This window comes from Glandiceps talaboti, chromosome 2 (assembly GCF_964340395.1).
Source record: "Glandiceps talaboti chromosome 2, keGlaTala1.1, whole genome shotgun sequence".
Taxonomy (NCBI): Eukaryota; Metazoa; Hemichordata; class Enteropneusta; family Spengelidae; genus Glandiceps; species Glandiceps talaboti.
Window position 1 is genome coordinate 19048899 of NC_135550.1, and position 15925 is coordinate 19064823.

General features: G+C 35.9%; 2 protein-coding genes across 2 annotated transcripts in view; one reads left to right on the forward strand and one right to left on the reverse strand.

Moving 5' to 3' along the window:
- Positions 1-7401, forward strand: part of LOC144445259 (eIF-2-alpha kinase GCN2-like) — a 28237-nt gene extending 20836 nt beyond the window's left edge. The window contains exons 27-36 of the mRNA XM_078134805.1: positions 61-198; positions 473-589; positions 1125-1253; positions 1768-1854; positions 2339-2442; positions 2903-3077; positions 4388-4453; positions 5574-5618; positions 5940-6073; positions 6996-7401. Coding sequence (XP_077990931.1) covers positions 61-198; positions 473-589; positions 1125-1253; positions 1768-1854; positions 2339-2442; positions 2903-3077; positions 4388-4453; positions 5574-5618; positions 5940-6073; positions 6996-7053 — 1053 coding nt within the window. The 3' untranslated portion in view covers positions 7054-7401. The remainder of the gene's footprint in view (positions 1-60; positions 199-472; positions 590-1124; positions 1254-1767; positions 1855-2338; positions 2443-2902; positions 3078-4387; positions 4454-5573; positions 5619-5939; positions 6074-6995) is intronic.
- A 4476-nt stretch (positions 7402-11877) lies between these two features.
- Positions 11878-14320, reverse strand: LOC144445270 (G-protein coupled receptor 135-like). The gene is made up of 2 exons (XM_078134816.1): positions 13020-14320; positions 11878-11954 (listed from the first exon to the last, which is right to left on the reverse strand). The coding sequence occupies exon 1, from the start codon at positions 14318-14320 to the stop codon at positions 13028-13030; it is 1293 nt and encodes a 430-aa protein (XP_077990942.1). The 3' UTR covers positions 11878-11954; positions 13020-13027.
- Positions 14321-15925: the final 1605 nt, after the last annotated feature.

Here is a 15925-nt window from a genome sequence, read left to right on the forward strand (position 1 = left end):
ATTAAGAAAGTGCCACTGACAGTACTGTATCAAAATGTTTGTGGTCAATTTCATTTTTAGATGGAAATATCACTGGGGCTCGTGTACAATGCGCAATTCTTCTGTGGAGTAATGTTCCGTTTTTCTGGTGAAGTTGTCCACAAAAAGAAAAAAACTATCATGGATGTATTGGCAGTTGGAGGAAGATATGATAAGTTGGTATGTATAGATTATTTCACCAGAGTATAACATCGTGAATAATCAATGGATTTGGATTTTACTATTGTTCATCTCTCCATAAGAAACATTGTCTTTCTGAGTTGTATATGCCAACATGTCCCCAAAAACATTGAAACCTGATTGGCTGCCATCGACAACTGAATATCTAATTGGATGTCTTGTTTTGTTGACTAGACAAGGCACATGTTTTTACAGCCAAAAATACCTGGAAATGTATAACGAATTGCCTTCTTAATCATGTTTCCTTTCACAGATCAACCATTTCAAAGTACCTATTACAACTACTGCAGTGACACAAGTACAGCATGCTGTGGGTGTTAGTATTGCATTTGATAAACTAGTGTCAGCAGTCCAAGAAGAGACTGAAAGTGTAAGTGACTAACCTGGTCTTGCTAGTATTAGTGTCTGAGTAGAACTAATTAAAAATTGTAAAGTGTTAGTGACTCAGCCTTACTTGTTTCTGAGTGATGAAAACAGAAAATGTATACAAGTGGCTCGGTCTCTGTTGATTAGAACTGATGAAAACATATATTTTATTCAAAGGTTGGATGGATGGACAGACTGCAAATAGCAAACAATATTTACACTCTTGAATGAATCGTGTTTGTCTAATGTGACACATACAGACACAACAGATTGACTGATGAATGGGACTTGATGGATGGACAGTTGAATAGTGGATGGATCAGTTCTTTGACACAACAGATTGACTGATGAATGGACTGTAGATGGATGGACAGTTGAATAGTGGATGGATCAGTTCTTTGACACAACAGATTGACTGATGAATGGACTGTAGATGGATGGACAGTTGAATAGTGGATGGATCAGTTCTTTGATTATCTGATTGATTGACTAACTAATTGATAATTTTTATTGGTGTTTTTTTTTTTGCATTATTGCAGATTCCAAGTGTGATTGATATTCTAGTGTGTGTTGTTGGTAGTAAACCTCTATTTAAGGAACGTATCAAAGTTGTCAGAGATTTATGGGCAGCTGGTTTACGGGCAGATATGATATATGACAGTACTATGGTAAGTTTTATAGTTTAGTTGGATTTATGGGTAGCCAGTCTATAGACAGATATGATATACTGGTATGAATGTGGGAAGTTTTGTAGTTTAGTGGGAGAGACTTTTCAATTGAATGATTTATTGCTAGAAAATTAACAGAAGCTCACTTCATTCACACTGAACATGAATAATTCATTGATACCTCACTCACACTGAGCAACTAAGTGATTTATTTGCCCCAACAGATGAAGTCCAGGGGAAACTACATTGGGCCTCATGTGTCCGTGCGTCCATGCTTGTCTAACTCTATCTCAAACATACACCGACCAATTTCAACCAAACCTTCACCAAATGTCAGGTGCTATAGTCCGCATATGCACATCACTTCTTTTTGTCACCTTCAAGACAATGGTCAAATGGCAGCCATTTTTGTCATGAAAAATTCGTATATTGCCATTGTAGATGTAACTAGACATATGCATCTGAACAAAGTGTCAATTTGACAAACTGTGTGAATAATTGATTGTTTCTGCAGTCTTGGGAGGAGATTCAAGACTACTGTAAAGAAGAGTGTATTCCACACTTGGTCATGTTGAAGGATGTTGAGAGTGGTAACGTTAAGGTAGGTACATTTCCAATAGTAATAGTAATGATAAAATGGTAAATGATCCAAGGGCTGGTTTAAAATTGATGTAAGATTCTGTGTCAATTTGTATGGAGTGTTCATTCTAGATCAATCTGTAAGGAGTTCTAGATTAATGTGTATGGAGTTCTACGTCAATCTGTATGGAGTTCAATGTTAAACTGTATGGAGTTCAACGTTAATCTGTATGGACTTCTAGATTAATCTGTAAGGAGTTTTACATCTATCTGTATGGAGTTCTATGTCAATCTGTATGAAGTTCTATGTCAATCTGTATGGACTTCTAGATTAATCTGTATGGGGTTTTGCATCTATCTGTATGGAGTTCTACGTCAATCTGTATGAAGTTCTAGATTAATATGTATGAGTTCTACATCAATCTGTATGAAGTTCTAGATTAATATGTATGGGATCCAAAGTCTCTGGTACATATGTAATACTAAGTTTTCTTTTTTATTTCAAGGTCCATGTGAAGTCATTTGACACTGAGAGGGGTGTAATAGAAAAGAAGGTCATGTTGACAGAACTAGTGGATTATTTTCAGCAGAAATTTCAAACAGCAAAAATGTGAGTACAACCAGGACACCATTATGTGTTTAGTTGCTAGATGTACTATACTAGTACAACTAAAACTCCAATTCAAGCTATAAAAGTACTCAGTTTGACAACCTATGTTTCATTTTCAGCTGTCAAGTGTACTGTGTCATACCTTCCACCTAACATATTTGTAATCTGTGTGAAAACATCCTCAGCCTCTACTTTATGTAAAACGGGGAGAAATATATGGAATGGAAAGACATGAGAGCTGTCAATTTATGTACAATTAAAAATCTCACTGAGAAAATTTCATCACTGCACAGTAAATCTCCTATGTGCTCTTTTCCTCCTAACTATTACAAAGAGATGTGACTAGTGAGTGAAAAATGTCAGACATGTCTACAAACAAACCAGTTACCCTGGCCTGTTCAGTGCAGCAGAAACCAGCACTGTAAATCTAATGTGTGCTCCCCTCTCCCTAATAATACAGAGATCTGAGTGAAAGCTGTCAGATGTATGGACAGAAACAAACTAATTATCCTGCCCAGTATAATGCAGCAGAAACCAACACTGCCAATAGTTCCAACACACTTCCTGATTTCAAGGTATCCTATATTATACTAGAAAAGATACCAAACAATGTGAAGCGAAGGATAGAAGGACAGGTGAGCATCAGTTCATTTAATGTTTAATTTATAGTATTTTACAAGGCATCCTCATGGTAGCCATGGAATAGAATGCATGCTTTCCTGCAGGACATTTAATGTATGTGTGGAATAACGTTCCCCTGTGTTTGCACTGGTGTTAATTTGCTGTAAAGTGAAGGTTATTGAAATTAAAAAAAAAATATGCATATGTTGCCTTGTTTGTTCCTTTGGGTAATTGGGAATTACCAACATCTTCACCTTGAATTTCTTAGTTGATTTTCAATTGCAAACATTTTCACCTCTGAATTCCTCAGTTGATTTTCAATTGCCAACATTTTCACTTCTGAATTCCTCAGTTGATTTTCAATTTCCAAAACTGAAAATGTGTAAAATACAAAATCAACCTGGATATTCAAAATCAACTGAGAAATATAAGGTGAAAATGTCAAAAATTCAAAATCAAGCTGAAATAGTGGAACTAATTTTCACAAACTTTATAGTAGTGCCATACAATGCCATTGGCACTATTGTTTGTTTGTTGTTGTTGTTGTTGTTGTTGTTGTTGTTGTTGTTGTTGTTGTTGTTGTTGTTGTTTGGTAATTTGGCATCAGGTACACCCAATTGGCTGGCCCAAAAAATTATTTTACCATAAAGAACAACAACCATAGTAGTGAATAAAGAATGAATGAAGAAATTATTCTCTTGCAAAGCCATAAGCTACATGTAATTGTGATAGGAGATATATTTCGTAGGGCAGTTTTTGACCTGGTTTATAGGTGTTATTAACCAAAAATGACAAACACTTTGCCACTGTGGTCATTCTTAATTGTAGCATAGTTGTAACTCTTTCTAGACAATGCTCAACTTGTGCTACATTTGAGGTTCACCTTGCTTCACCTTCCTACTCATCTATGTAACAAAAATAAAAAAACAGTGGAGCTATTTCAACCACTAGGTTGCTTGTTTGTATATCAAATTAAAAGTTCTCCAGAATAGTAGATTTGGGTGCAAACAGAAAATTAATTAACAGAAAAGTGAATTTTACATGACATGCTAGTATTGTGGTTTCTTTTCTGTGATTGCTTTAGTTCCAGGCCGCCTGGTCAGATAATGTGAAGCACTTTACTTTTGTATAAGATTCATTTTGATTGGTTAGAAAACCAGGAAACAAGCACATCTGTGACAACCTTGTAATAGCTTCACATTGCCCTTGCCTGGTAGGTTTTTGAAATGAAAGGATGGCAAACAAAGTATTTAACTGAAGTGGCCGTACAAACTACTATAGTATTATTATGAAAAAATTCAGTCATTTTTTGTTATATTTTCAGATGATGTCTATAGTAACCCCTGTATTACAACAGTTGTCTCCAAGAACCAATGTGGAAGTCATTGGGGTAAGTAGACAAATGTTTTCATCACTGTAAGATAGAGATTGGCTGTCATGCTCTAGATATTATTTCCCTCTAAATAATTCTTGTGTCATTTTTAGCACAACTAAGAATCAACAGTACTTTAGATGTGACACATATGCGTATGTGCCGCTGTGTGTGTGTGTGTGTGTGTGTGTGTGTGTGTGTGTGTGTGTGTGTGTGTGTGTGTGTGTGTGTGTGTGTGTGTGTGTGTGTGTGTGTGTGTGTGTGTGTGTGTGTGTGTGTGTGTGTGTGTGTGTGTGTGTGTGTGTGGATATGAATGACTTAAAGCTAAAAAAAATACTGAATCATTTGCACTGGTATTTGGTGTGGACATTTATTAGTGCGTGTAGATGAATGAAAGGGATCAAATCAGCGATTTTCAAGTTATGTCCAAAAAATTATTTTAAAAAAAATGATTTACCTTTAAATTTGTCATTGTTCTCAGATCAGATCGATCAGATTCTTGTAAATTTCATTATTTATCATGGAAGCGATAGATCACATTATCCACAAGATATGCAAAACTTTGCATCGGCAATTTCCAGCTGTAACTACATTTGTGTATACAACTGTCAAATGGTTGTGTATATTGCAAAGATAAAAAACAGAAATGGGTACTAGGCATGGTCAAGAAATTATCCCATATTTGCCTAGCAACAAGACCACGCCGTTAGCAACATATAGTGAAATTATATTGCAAAAAGAACAATAGGATTGGTTTGACAAGGAGATGCATAATCAAAAAAAGTGAATACATGTCTATCTAGCAATAAAACCATACCCATAGTAACAACCAAATAATGGCATATATGGCAAAGATAACAACAGGGGTAGTTAGGCAAGTAAAAAAATATTTTCAAAAATGACATATAGTTACTCAGCAACTAAGAAACTGCACTTAGCAACAGTCAAATGACAGTGCATATTGCATGGGTAACAATAAGGATTAATTGGTATATAGATAAATATTTTTTTAAATTATCAAGTTTACAGCTATGCTACAATGCCATTGGCAGTATTTTGATTGTGAATTGTCACAATCAGAAAGCTGGAAAATGGTGGTATTTTGTGTAAAGGCTATTCTCTTTGTTTCCATTAACAGGTGGACTTGACCATTTCTGTCTTGCAGGCTGTTTCAACTCTTGTGGTATGTGTATTCTTAAGATATCGTTAAAGAGAGGTCCTGGAGTATTTGTTTCATTAAAAAAAAACAGTAAATATTCACAAGTCAGTGTTTAGATGGGCCTCTTTTTTTGTGTAACTTTGTACAACTTCATCTTGAACTGAAATGTTACATTCTGCATGTGGCAGTATGGCCACAGAGAAATCTGGCAGTTGACATGTTATGGACTTCTGTCATATTATTGATAACACAAAGTATTATAATTGTTATTTGTGTGTTTATAAAACATTATTAAGTGTGTACTATGAGTCTGTGTTTGAAGTTTGTTTTATTTTGACATTGCAGGGTGGCATTAAAGATGAGGATGATGATGATGACTATGAAATGGGTTTGACAACTATGACTGAGAAAAACCCAAAGATACGAAAATACCTAATCAAGGTCTGTGACTCTCTGAGAGAGCTTAAAACAGAAAAAAAGTAAGTATTACAATACTTTGGTATGTTATGAGTGAACATTCCTGTTCATGTGTAAGACCTCTCAGCTCAAGTACTTCCAAATCCTTCTCCAAGGAGGATAGTTGTGTATTTATGAGCTCTGATCAACCACATATGGAAGGGATATATAAACTATTGCCGTCTATCTCTAGTCTCATTTATCAGTCATGCCTGGGCCATTTTATTTCAAAATTGTTGCAGAGATAAGATATTAATAGCGTATATATAGTCAGGATGGCGGACGATTTATTGGCATATTACATTTACCAGTAATTCAAACAGTTCTGAGTCCTACTTAGCAAGTTATTGAGGCAGGAGACTTTTGTTGTAGATAAACAACTGAATTGTCCATACTTGGCAAGCAATGGAAGGTAGGAATAAGTTTAGAGAAAATCCTAATGATAATGCTTCAGACATTTATTCTCCATTTGTGGTTCTGTTATACTGAAATATCTCAAATGTAATGCCATTACCATCTTGTGGTCTTTCTTCAACAGCATGGGTATTGATGGCAACTTTCATTTCATATTTGAATATTTACTGTATATTTTCCATGTTTATAAATCATGTCTAGCAAATTAACAGGTAGAGCTGTCACCTTGAAATCAGATAATTAAAAAAACCCACTGTTTTTATGACTTCATTTGTTGGACACAAAAAGGTTTAAAAGTCTGCTGTCTCAGGGACTATGCCTCTATGTACATATTTTAATCACCTCTATCATGCTATTCTAAAGCAGGTTTGCTCCAATATGTAACAGAAACAAACACAGAATTAGTACACAGATGTAGAAGCATAATATGACTAGGCGTTACTGTTTACAGTGTCCAAATCAGTGTATATAAAACCAATGACACAACACATAGATTTTTAATCAAATGGTTTCATTGTATGTTTTTTTCAGAATACCTGTTCTTATCCTTTACACTTACAAAGAAGATCGTTACCAGGTCATATTTTAAGAAGAACGTAGGAAAAATTCCATTCATTGCCATTGTTTTTCATGATTTACATAATCTGTCGTTGGATTCCATGAGCTTTAAAGTGTTCAAGCATAGAGTGTTGCTTTTGTATGTCTACCTTGTGGAAAGCCACACCAAGCAGGTGAAAATAGGACATTTTGATTGCATGTCCTGTGAAACCAGTACATATATACAGTAGTAATGCTACACTGTATTATTTTATTTTCTCATTTATTTAAATATTACCTTTATTTATAATTTCAGAGGCAGCAGCCATTTCATGAGTTGTATTTATAGATCCCTGATTGTGATTAGCCCCAACATACGTACAAAGTCGGGGGTGGTGGGGGGGGGGGGGTGCTGCACTGGGTCATATGTTATGGATAGTGAGCTTTCTAATAAGACCTTGACCTCTGTCAAGTTGAAATGGCCAAAAATGTTTGCATATGTACACCACCAAGATGCAATTTCAACCAACCTGCCACAAATGTCAGGAACAGTAGTCCATATATGCACATTAGTTTGTTTCAAGACCTTTGTGATAATGGTCAAATGGCTGCCATATTTATTGTAAAACTGTTTGTGCACTAACTGTGGGAGTTTAATAGATAGAGACCTCATTTAAATGTCTAAACACCCATTATATATAAGGAGTATTCTAATGATACTTTGACCTTGACCTCTATGTACAAGGTCAAATAGCCCAAAATCATTATAGTGCACATGCACAACTTTGATGTGCATGGGCCCATTTCAACCAAACCTGGCACAAATTTCATTTAGTCCACATATGCACATTGCTTTGTTTCATGACCTTCATGATAATGACCTATTTTTGACCATATTTGTCATACAACTGGGCCCTTATGTCTTTTGATGAAGACTTGGTTTTTATCAGATTGACTATAGTTATATTACCTTCATTGTTATCTAGCTGTCCTGATATCAGCAGTATTATCTTATCTGTCATCTTTTTATTAAATAGTGTGAATATTTTAAGAGCTTTTAGTTCCAGATATCCAACTCTGTGAAAATGTGATGCATAAGGTGCTTATTGAGAAAACCTATGATTTTTTTTTTGGTCAACTTTTATTCAAATATATATTTTCAAGAGAATTTCAAAATAAAAAATGAATCTGAAAAATATTGTTTTGATGAGTGAGTCACTTTACAGGGTAGTTTCCTTGAGAATACATTTGATGTTTTATTGTAAATGAGGGAAACTGTCTCAAGTAAAAGTCCAAGAATTTCAAGGGTTGAATTAGAATAAACCACTATGATAAACCACTTTTTAAATGTGGTGCAAATCTTTAAAATATAACGGGGTGGGGGGGGGGGGGAATCATGAATTTAAACCTTTAACCAAGGCTGCTAGCAGTTGCAAGTGTATGCCTCCCCAGATGTCTTCCATCTTCACATTGGAAGGGGGTTAGTAAACACCCTAAAACACATAGTTTTCTCTTTAGTGATACATACCTTTTTATTAAAACAATTAAATGTTATTAATATGACTGCCATTCATGTGATAAGAACATTGCGCTTAGCCAGTTGCACAGAAATTACTTTTGTGTCCACATATTTTTAGCTCCAAACAGGTGAAGGGGGATACTCCTTTTTGCCAGTAAGTCCAAATAGTCAGTGTTTTGTTGGACAGTACGATATGTCGTGTCGTTCCCATTCTCACCAGTCTCCTCTCACAACTACCTCCTGGGATAGGTTGACTAATGTGTAAATTAATTTTACGATTATGTACGAAATGTATATGGTGGTAAATGGTTTCAAAAGACAGGATATGGTACTAGGCATTGCTACAATATATGAAAAGGACCTGAGATAACAAACTGGAAAATTTCTATGGCAATCAAATTGCTGTTGGCGCTGGCATGGTAGTAATTTCACTTAGAAATTCCATATTTATGTTCTTAATTGAGACTTTTGGAAGCAGAACGTATGCTATTGGGTCACTTTTGAATAGTAGGATACATCTGGACAAGAACTCGCAGGATTAAATGGTTGCCTTTTGACCTTTAAATTATACTCAAATTCAGTTTATTTTCATGGAAAATCCGGGCATATCAATATCCTGGGCATATGTTAGTATACATGATTGCATTGTCAGAGGTGTTATTCAAGTGTCTACACCCATGTTATAAATGGGAAGCTTTCTTATGAAACCCTGACCTTCATCTTCAAGGTATGTGCACCTCTGATATACATGGGCCAATTTCAACCAAACCTGGTACAGATATGCACATCACTTTGTCAAATATGCTCATCACTTTGTTTCTCGACCTTCATGATGATGGAGGAATGGTGCCATATTTGTAGTAAAAATTCAGAATATGAATCGATATTAAAGTTAATATATTGAGGGCTAAGTCTTTGATGAAGACTTATCAGAGTAGGAGGAATGGCATTTTTAAATCCTCTTTTTTTCAAATTAATTGATATTTTGACTGCATTCTGATTTCAGTGTTCTCAAATGACACAAATAATACCACCTGCCCAAATAAAATATATTAATGTAGCATGCAGCTTGGAAATAAAAATCTTGAACTTTTCCTGTTACTATGTGTAAGAAAACTCAAACTGTCTTTCAGTTACATGTAACTCAAGAACAAAAATCAAGGATCACTGTACAAGTTTTGAAAATAGAAGTCAAAATGATATCAAAAGTAAGCTATTTTAGAATCCAATATGGCCGCCGAACTTTATTAGCTCTATGGAAAAAGAAAAACATTGTCGATTTCCTTGGTAACAAGACAGTGAACCCCCAAACGGTTCTTGTACTATTTTTCAAAATGACCAGGAACAAGCTTTCATATGGTACATTTTAGAGAGATTATAGGAACTTTAATTGTCAAAGAAATTGGTCCTCGATGGGCATTCATTCATTCATTTGAACAGTATCGTACTCCTACGTTGTGCTGGCAATAAACATGTAAGCTTTTGCGAGCAGTGAACACATTTCGTTAAATCAACATTTGGGCTTTCTGAAAAGGATAATATCTTTCAAAGCATTTACAGATGTCTTCCATGCTTTCCGTACGTTGTTATTGCAGTGCACTAACGTGTCAAACTAAACCCGTCTTCTACAAGCAAATTCGTCTTCTTTTTTAGACCGATATTGTTCATCCGGGCCAAATCTCATACAGTATATTTCTCACAAACACTAATATAACTTAGCTTACCTAGTAAATATACATTAACACGTGACAATAAAAAATAAGATAATATTATGAAACTACATTTATTTCAATTAGTTATTAATAAAGCTTTCAAATCTGTATGATTGCCAAAAATAAGCCAAAAACAGCTTGTGTTCATTATAATGTTGACAATGCAACGTGAATTGGCACCAAGTATTGTGTACACAAATCGCAAGATTGAGTATTGGAATAGCCATTAGAAACAGGATTGCAATGAGTAAAAGAGTTGAGGGCCACTGACAGCTATGTAAATGTCAAATATAATTTTACTATAAAGCTAGTGAGATAATAAAACCGGCTAAAAAATACAAGATATCTCCCTCAAACCATCAATACCCCGCACGCAATTTTTTTTTAACAATCGGTGATAATGAACCTCATTTGTCTGGATGGGAGAAAAAACGCGATGTTGGGGTCCGGGTCGAGATTCATGTAAGCGGAAATATTGGCAAGCTGATTGTTGGCAGCCATTATTGTTGTTGTTTGAGATCAATTCTTGGACGTACAGCAAGGACAATGCAAAAAACATTTTGTATTTAAAAAAATATGTGATAAATATGACTAGTCAATGAATAGATTCACATATCTGTAAGCTAAGTTAACTGCAAAATTCCATTTCTTAGTCATAGGAAAATAATTATGTAAATATTCTGTGATGTAAAATTCGGGTTTCAGTTCTATTTCATAGCACATAAATGGGATCATATCTACTTTTGATGTGTGCATTGTTTTAAAAATTGGAAACATATTTACTCATTGAAAAATATACATGTAACTATGATAACAACTACAAAACAAACAGGTTTGCCCCAGTTTACATTCCTTTAAGAATGTCATTGGCACTATTGCTAAAGAAGTCTCAGAGAGCAACGAACATATAATTTAGTATAATCTCATACTATAACGGTCTGAGGTATAATGATTTCGTTGTACAAAATGATATTTGGAAAAGTTAAAACCCGGATGATGATATCTCTGTCATGGTAAACACACCTTGTACTTTTAATACTGGTCAATATATGAGGTTAATCGCGTCTATCGGCTTGAAATTTGACACAACCACAATACATGTGTAAAATCTGAATCCGCAACACATTGCGCCCATTCTGAAATATGAAATGGATGGACGTAATGTGTCACGGAGTCACCTGGTACATATGTCTGTTATACATTAGCATAACCCGCGAATATCAATATGATATAAGAACAAAGTTCGCAATTGGAGTCTTCGGGTGTTGGAAATGCCCTCAACATGTCGTACATTTGAAGTGTTTTAAAATATATGTCCTTCTTACATCTGGTCTCCTGTGTTGATTTTGAACACATGTTCCAATCCAGTGCCCGACATTTTCTAATCTTCTCTTCAGACATGAAGGTAGATGACTTTACGAATCGAATGTTCTCTACATGTCTACCAACACTAGCTATAAAATGTCAAGAAAAACGTACTTTTTACTGTCAGCCAGAGCGAGCGTACGCTAAACCGTATACAATGTACAAAAACTTTGGATCCATCAACGGATTTGTCGCTGGCGAGGCCATTCCCCGAGAATTACAAACATGTTTTGTTCAAGTTCTTTTATTTTGATTTTGTTGGTAAATATATAGAAAGAACTGTCCTTTTTGTCATTTACAAAGTAATGTTTTGCTTCAATACTGCACACTCAGTAGATTACTCAGTAGATTGCCAAGCTGCAAAAGAACGGAGAGATAATTCAATTATTCTGATATATTCAATATAAATGTTATTGTAAGATTTCTTACCATAACACGTATACACTTTAATACACAGATGAAACAAATGCGACCACGAGATAAATTCTACCTCGCCAACCACATCAGGAAACCCTCAAGAGAAGTAGATCCGACCACCTTGACAATATAAATTACTCCTCAGAAGTTCGCAAAAAGCGTAAAACTCCGAGTTACGACTTCTTGGAAGAAACATTTGTATTCATGATTTCTGGCAGTTTAAAAGATTGTATCTTAAGAATGCAAGCTCCAAATTTCATATATATAAGTTGGTGTATTCACCGATGAAAGGGCACATGATTGTTATAGTTTATGTTTAAGTGTTTTGCATAAGTCGTGACTTTTAATAATTAGGCCATATCTTACAATGCAAGCTTCAAATTTCATATATTTTGCTACATACATTAAACATAACAAAGCACGCGTATACTATAAAGCTTGTTGAAGTAGCTTTTAGTTTTAATGACAAATTTGCTTAATTAGTTTTAACGATTTTCGGTAATTAGGCTGTACCATCAGAATGCAGAATTAAATTTGAAAATAATTTGATACGTACATCAATAATTATAACAAAGTACACGTGGTTGGTGTCGTAGATTTCTATGTAGTTTTTTAAATTGTGATTTTTAACTTATATATTAAGGTACATCATGTACGATCGCTATAGGTCTGAAATTAGCATTCCAACAATGCATGTGGACAAAAATGTATGCCACGGTTTTGCCCTTTCAAGAGGCATTCAGTTTACCTCTGGTCATATGTCTTAGGTTGCATGGCCATCCTAGATGGAGTTATTCAAACTGTTCATAAGTTTAATCATTTCCTGTGAGATGGATAAGACAAAATTGCTAGGACAACACTGATAGGAAGTGTGAGCCAATGAGGTTTGAACGTACCAGATACAACAGCGAATACAATTGATCAAACGCTTTTTTGACACAGATTTTACAACCCTTGGGATTTGGAGGGAAGTGAGTGAGGGGTGCAAATAGTAAATATACTCACTTGAAATGTCATAAACTTGTCGTTTGTGTCGTGTTCGTATGAACCGATGCGTCATCATCAAGTTGTCGACAGAACATAAGAGCGGGTGCCTTTCTCGCCCAAGCTGTTGGGTCTAGTCGAGGAGAGTTTCCATTCATATTTGTGGCGCTATTTTGCTCCAAATAGCTGTTTGATGAAATGGTCGTTATCTTCCTTTTCAAAGCAGGGCTAACGACTGTGACTCCGCCGTTACTCAAGGCGCCTGCCCGGTAACCACTTTCTCTGTTCCGTTGTATCAGTGACGACACGTGAGGATTACGTATGGCGTAAATGATAGGGTTCATAGCAGAATTGGACCAGGCAAGATAGATAGCTATGGTATCCATAGTTGATGTGAATTTAATGTTACTAGCAGACACGACGATTGCCATGATGCAGTACGGTCCCCAGCAGCAGAGGAAAAGGAAGATCATAATCAGTACCGTCGTCGCCGTCCTCATTTCCCCGTAGAATCGTAACATACTGGCTTGAGCTGTAGCAGGTCGTATTCGAGTATCACTCAAACGTAATGTCTTCCATATATTGTAGTAGCAGTAGCACATAATTGTAAATGGTACCAAATAACAAATAATAATGACAAATATACTGTATGCCTCGGGTAAGTATGATGAAGTCGAATGAAAGATATACATGCAATGAACAAATCCATCTTTGAAGTATCGGGGTTTGAGATCGACGATATACCAAGGAAAAGAAAAGACGAAGGCGTGTATCCAAGTATACGTTAACATTTGTATTGCACGTGTCTTTGTAACTTTCTCTCTGGGCAGTCTGACAATGGCGTAAAACCGATCTATAGAAATGAGAGTCAAAGTCAAGGTCGATGCTATACCAAATAGACTGTTCAAGAAACCGTTGACGATACACAAGTCATTACTCATTATCCATGTATTGGCAAAAAGTGTTACAAAGGTAAAAGGTATACAGAATATAGTCTGTAGTAAATCAGATGCTGATAGCGAGGCGATGAACGCATTGGTCACTGTTCGGAGTTGATAATGTCTTAAAATAATAAGAATCACTGTCGTGTTACCTACGAGTGACAATAGAAATATAATAGCCAGTATGACGGCACGAACTAGAGCGGCAGCCGTCACCGAAAACACGACGTCGTCACCAAGGACATGGTCACTGTTATCCGTAGCAACGTCACGTATCGTCGACGAGGCAGTCCCCACAATTGGCATCACGGTCACGTTTAACCAAGTCGTCATCTGCTGTGTGCTTCCTTCAGCGGTGTTGAGAAAAGCTGTTGACGTCATTACCCTTACCTGGAATTATGACGTATGTGATGTAATCAGTATGGCGAAGATGTTCGGTATATTTCTGTCACAGCGAGTTTCTGCTTGCAAATGAAAGAGAGAGAAAAGAAAATATATCCATGAGCGCCAGACAGAGTTTGTTGCTGCCGGATGAAGGCTGTGTATAGGTGACAACTAAGGTGTTGGTGACGTAGAACCATTATCAGATGATACTCATTAGTCAATACCTTTTTCCCATTTCTACTTTATTGGCTGCTTTCTCCTGAGGACGAATAGAAACACGTAGATAATAAGCCCTTGTTACAGACAGATACCGTAATTATTGCATGGAGAGAGAGAAAAAAAATGTTGCTGATTTATACTATCTCCCGCTCTGATGGAAATGCCTCGCTGCAAGTACACTTGCATGACATTTGCGAAATGCATGATGGCCCCACAGACATATTTTACCTGGTTATAGTTATTTCACGACTTTAAGGCTTTCCAGAATGAAACGTGAATGTCAAACACAGCACGTAGTCCCACTTTGCCTCATGTTTTGTGCTGGTTGTTTTCATGAACAAAATACCAATGAATATTATTCATATATAGATAAATCGAAAACTCCAGAATACAAAGAACACATTGAGGAAGAACAAACATTTGATAGGTTTCTGTTGTTTCATATCCCGGTATGACAATGACGCAAATTTGGTCTGACAGTGATGTGGCCGTATTAACATCACACAATTATACATTATCCGATATGACAAAGGATAGGACAGTCATTTTAAGTGATTATGGTAATCAGTTTCGTCAAGTATCCTTGACATTGCACAACCATTGGCTACAGTTTTCTAGCTAGCCACTGAACCTAACAGAATTTGACGTTACTTGTACACTTCCAATATGTTTGGAAAGTGGGTTAATAAAGTTAACATATGTAAAAAAAAAAAAAAAAAAAAAAAAAACTTTTTTTGATTTACATGGGTTTGTATATTGAAATAAACTCTTAGACTAATACAGTCATTTGAAATGTATGTTAATTGTAATGTATCACGAGAGCTGAGTTTTTATGGTGTGCAGGATGGGGGAGGGCCCACAGGGACGCGTAATGTTGCCTGGATTAAGGATTTATATTAGCATGATTAGCGTTGCTACGAATAGTCGCATTCTCCATACACTATGCAAATAATGGAAAATAGTTCCACTTGGAGCTTTAAAATTGAGCCTCTTTAACCTGTAGACTAATCGAGATTTACTTCAAGGATTTACTTGAGGGTGACATATAATGTTCAATATAATTGTTTGAGGAAAGTAGTGATTTATAAAAACAACCCTTCTACTTTTTCTGGTCCAAGATCCGGAACCAGATCTCTATCAAAATGTCAATTGAGCCTTGTTGAAGGGGCGATCTTTTCATAACATTTCATCTAAATGAGTCCGTATATTTTAGATATCTTACCAACAAACGAACAGATGGACGGGCGGACGGACGGACGGACTGACAGACAGACATACAGACAGACAGACAGACAGACAGACAGACAGACAGACAGACAGACAGACAGACAGACAGGCAGGCAGGCAGGCAGAATAACGAAGGGAGTAAAAAGATTAAGCTCC

What these genes read in the sequence shown, in the direction of transcription:
- LOC144445270 (XM_078134816.1), bottom strand. Translation starts at nt 14,320, where the DNA reads ATGACGTCAACAGCTTTTCTCAACACCGCTGAAGGAAGCACACAGCAG.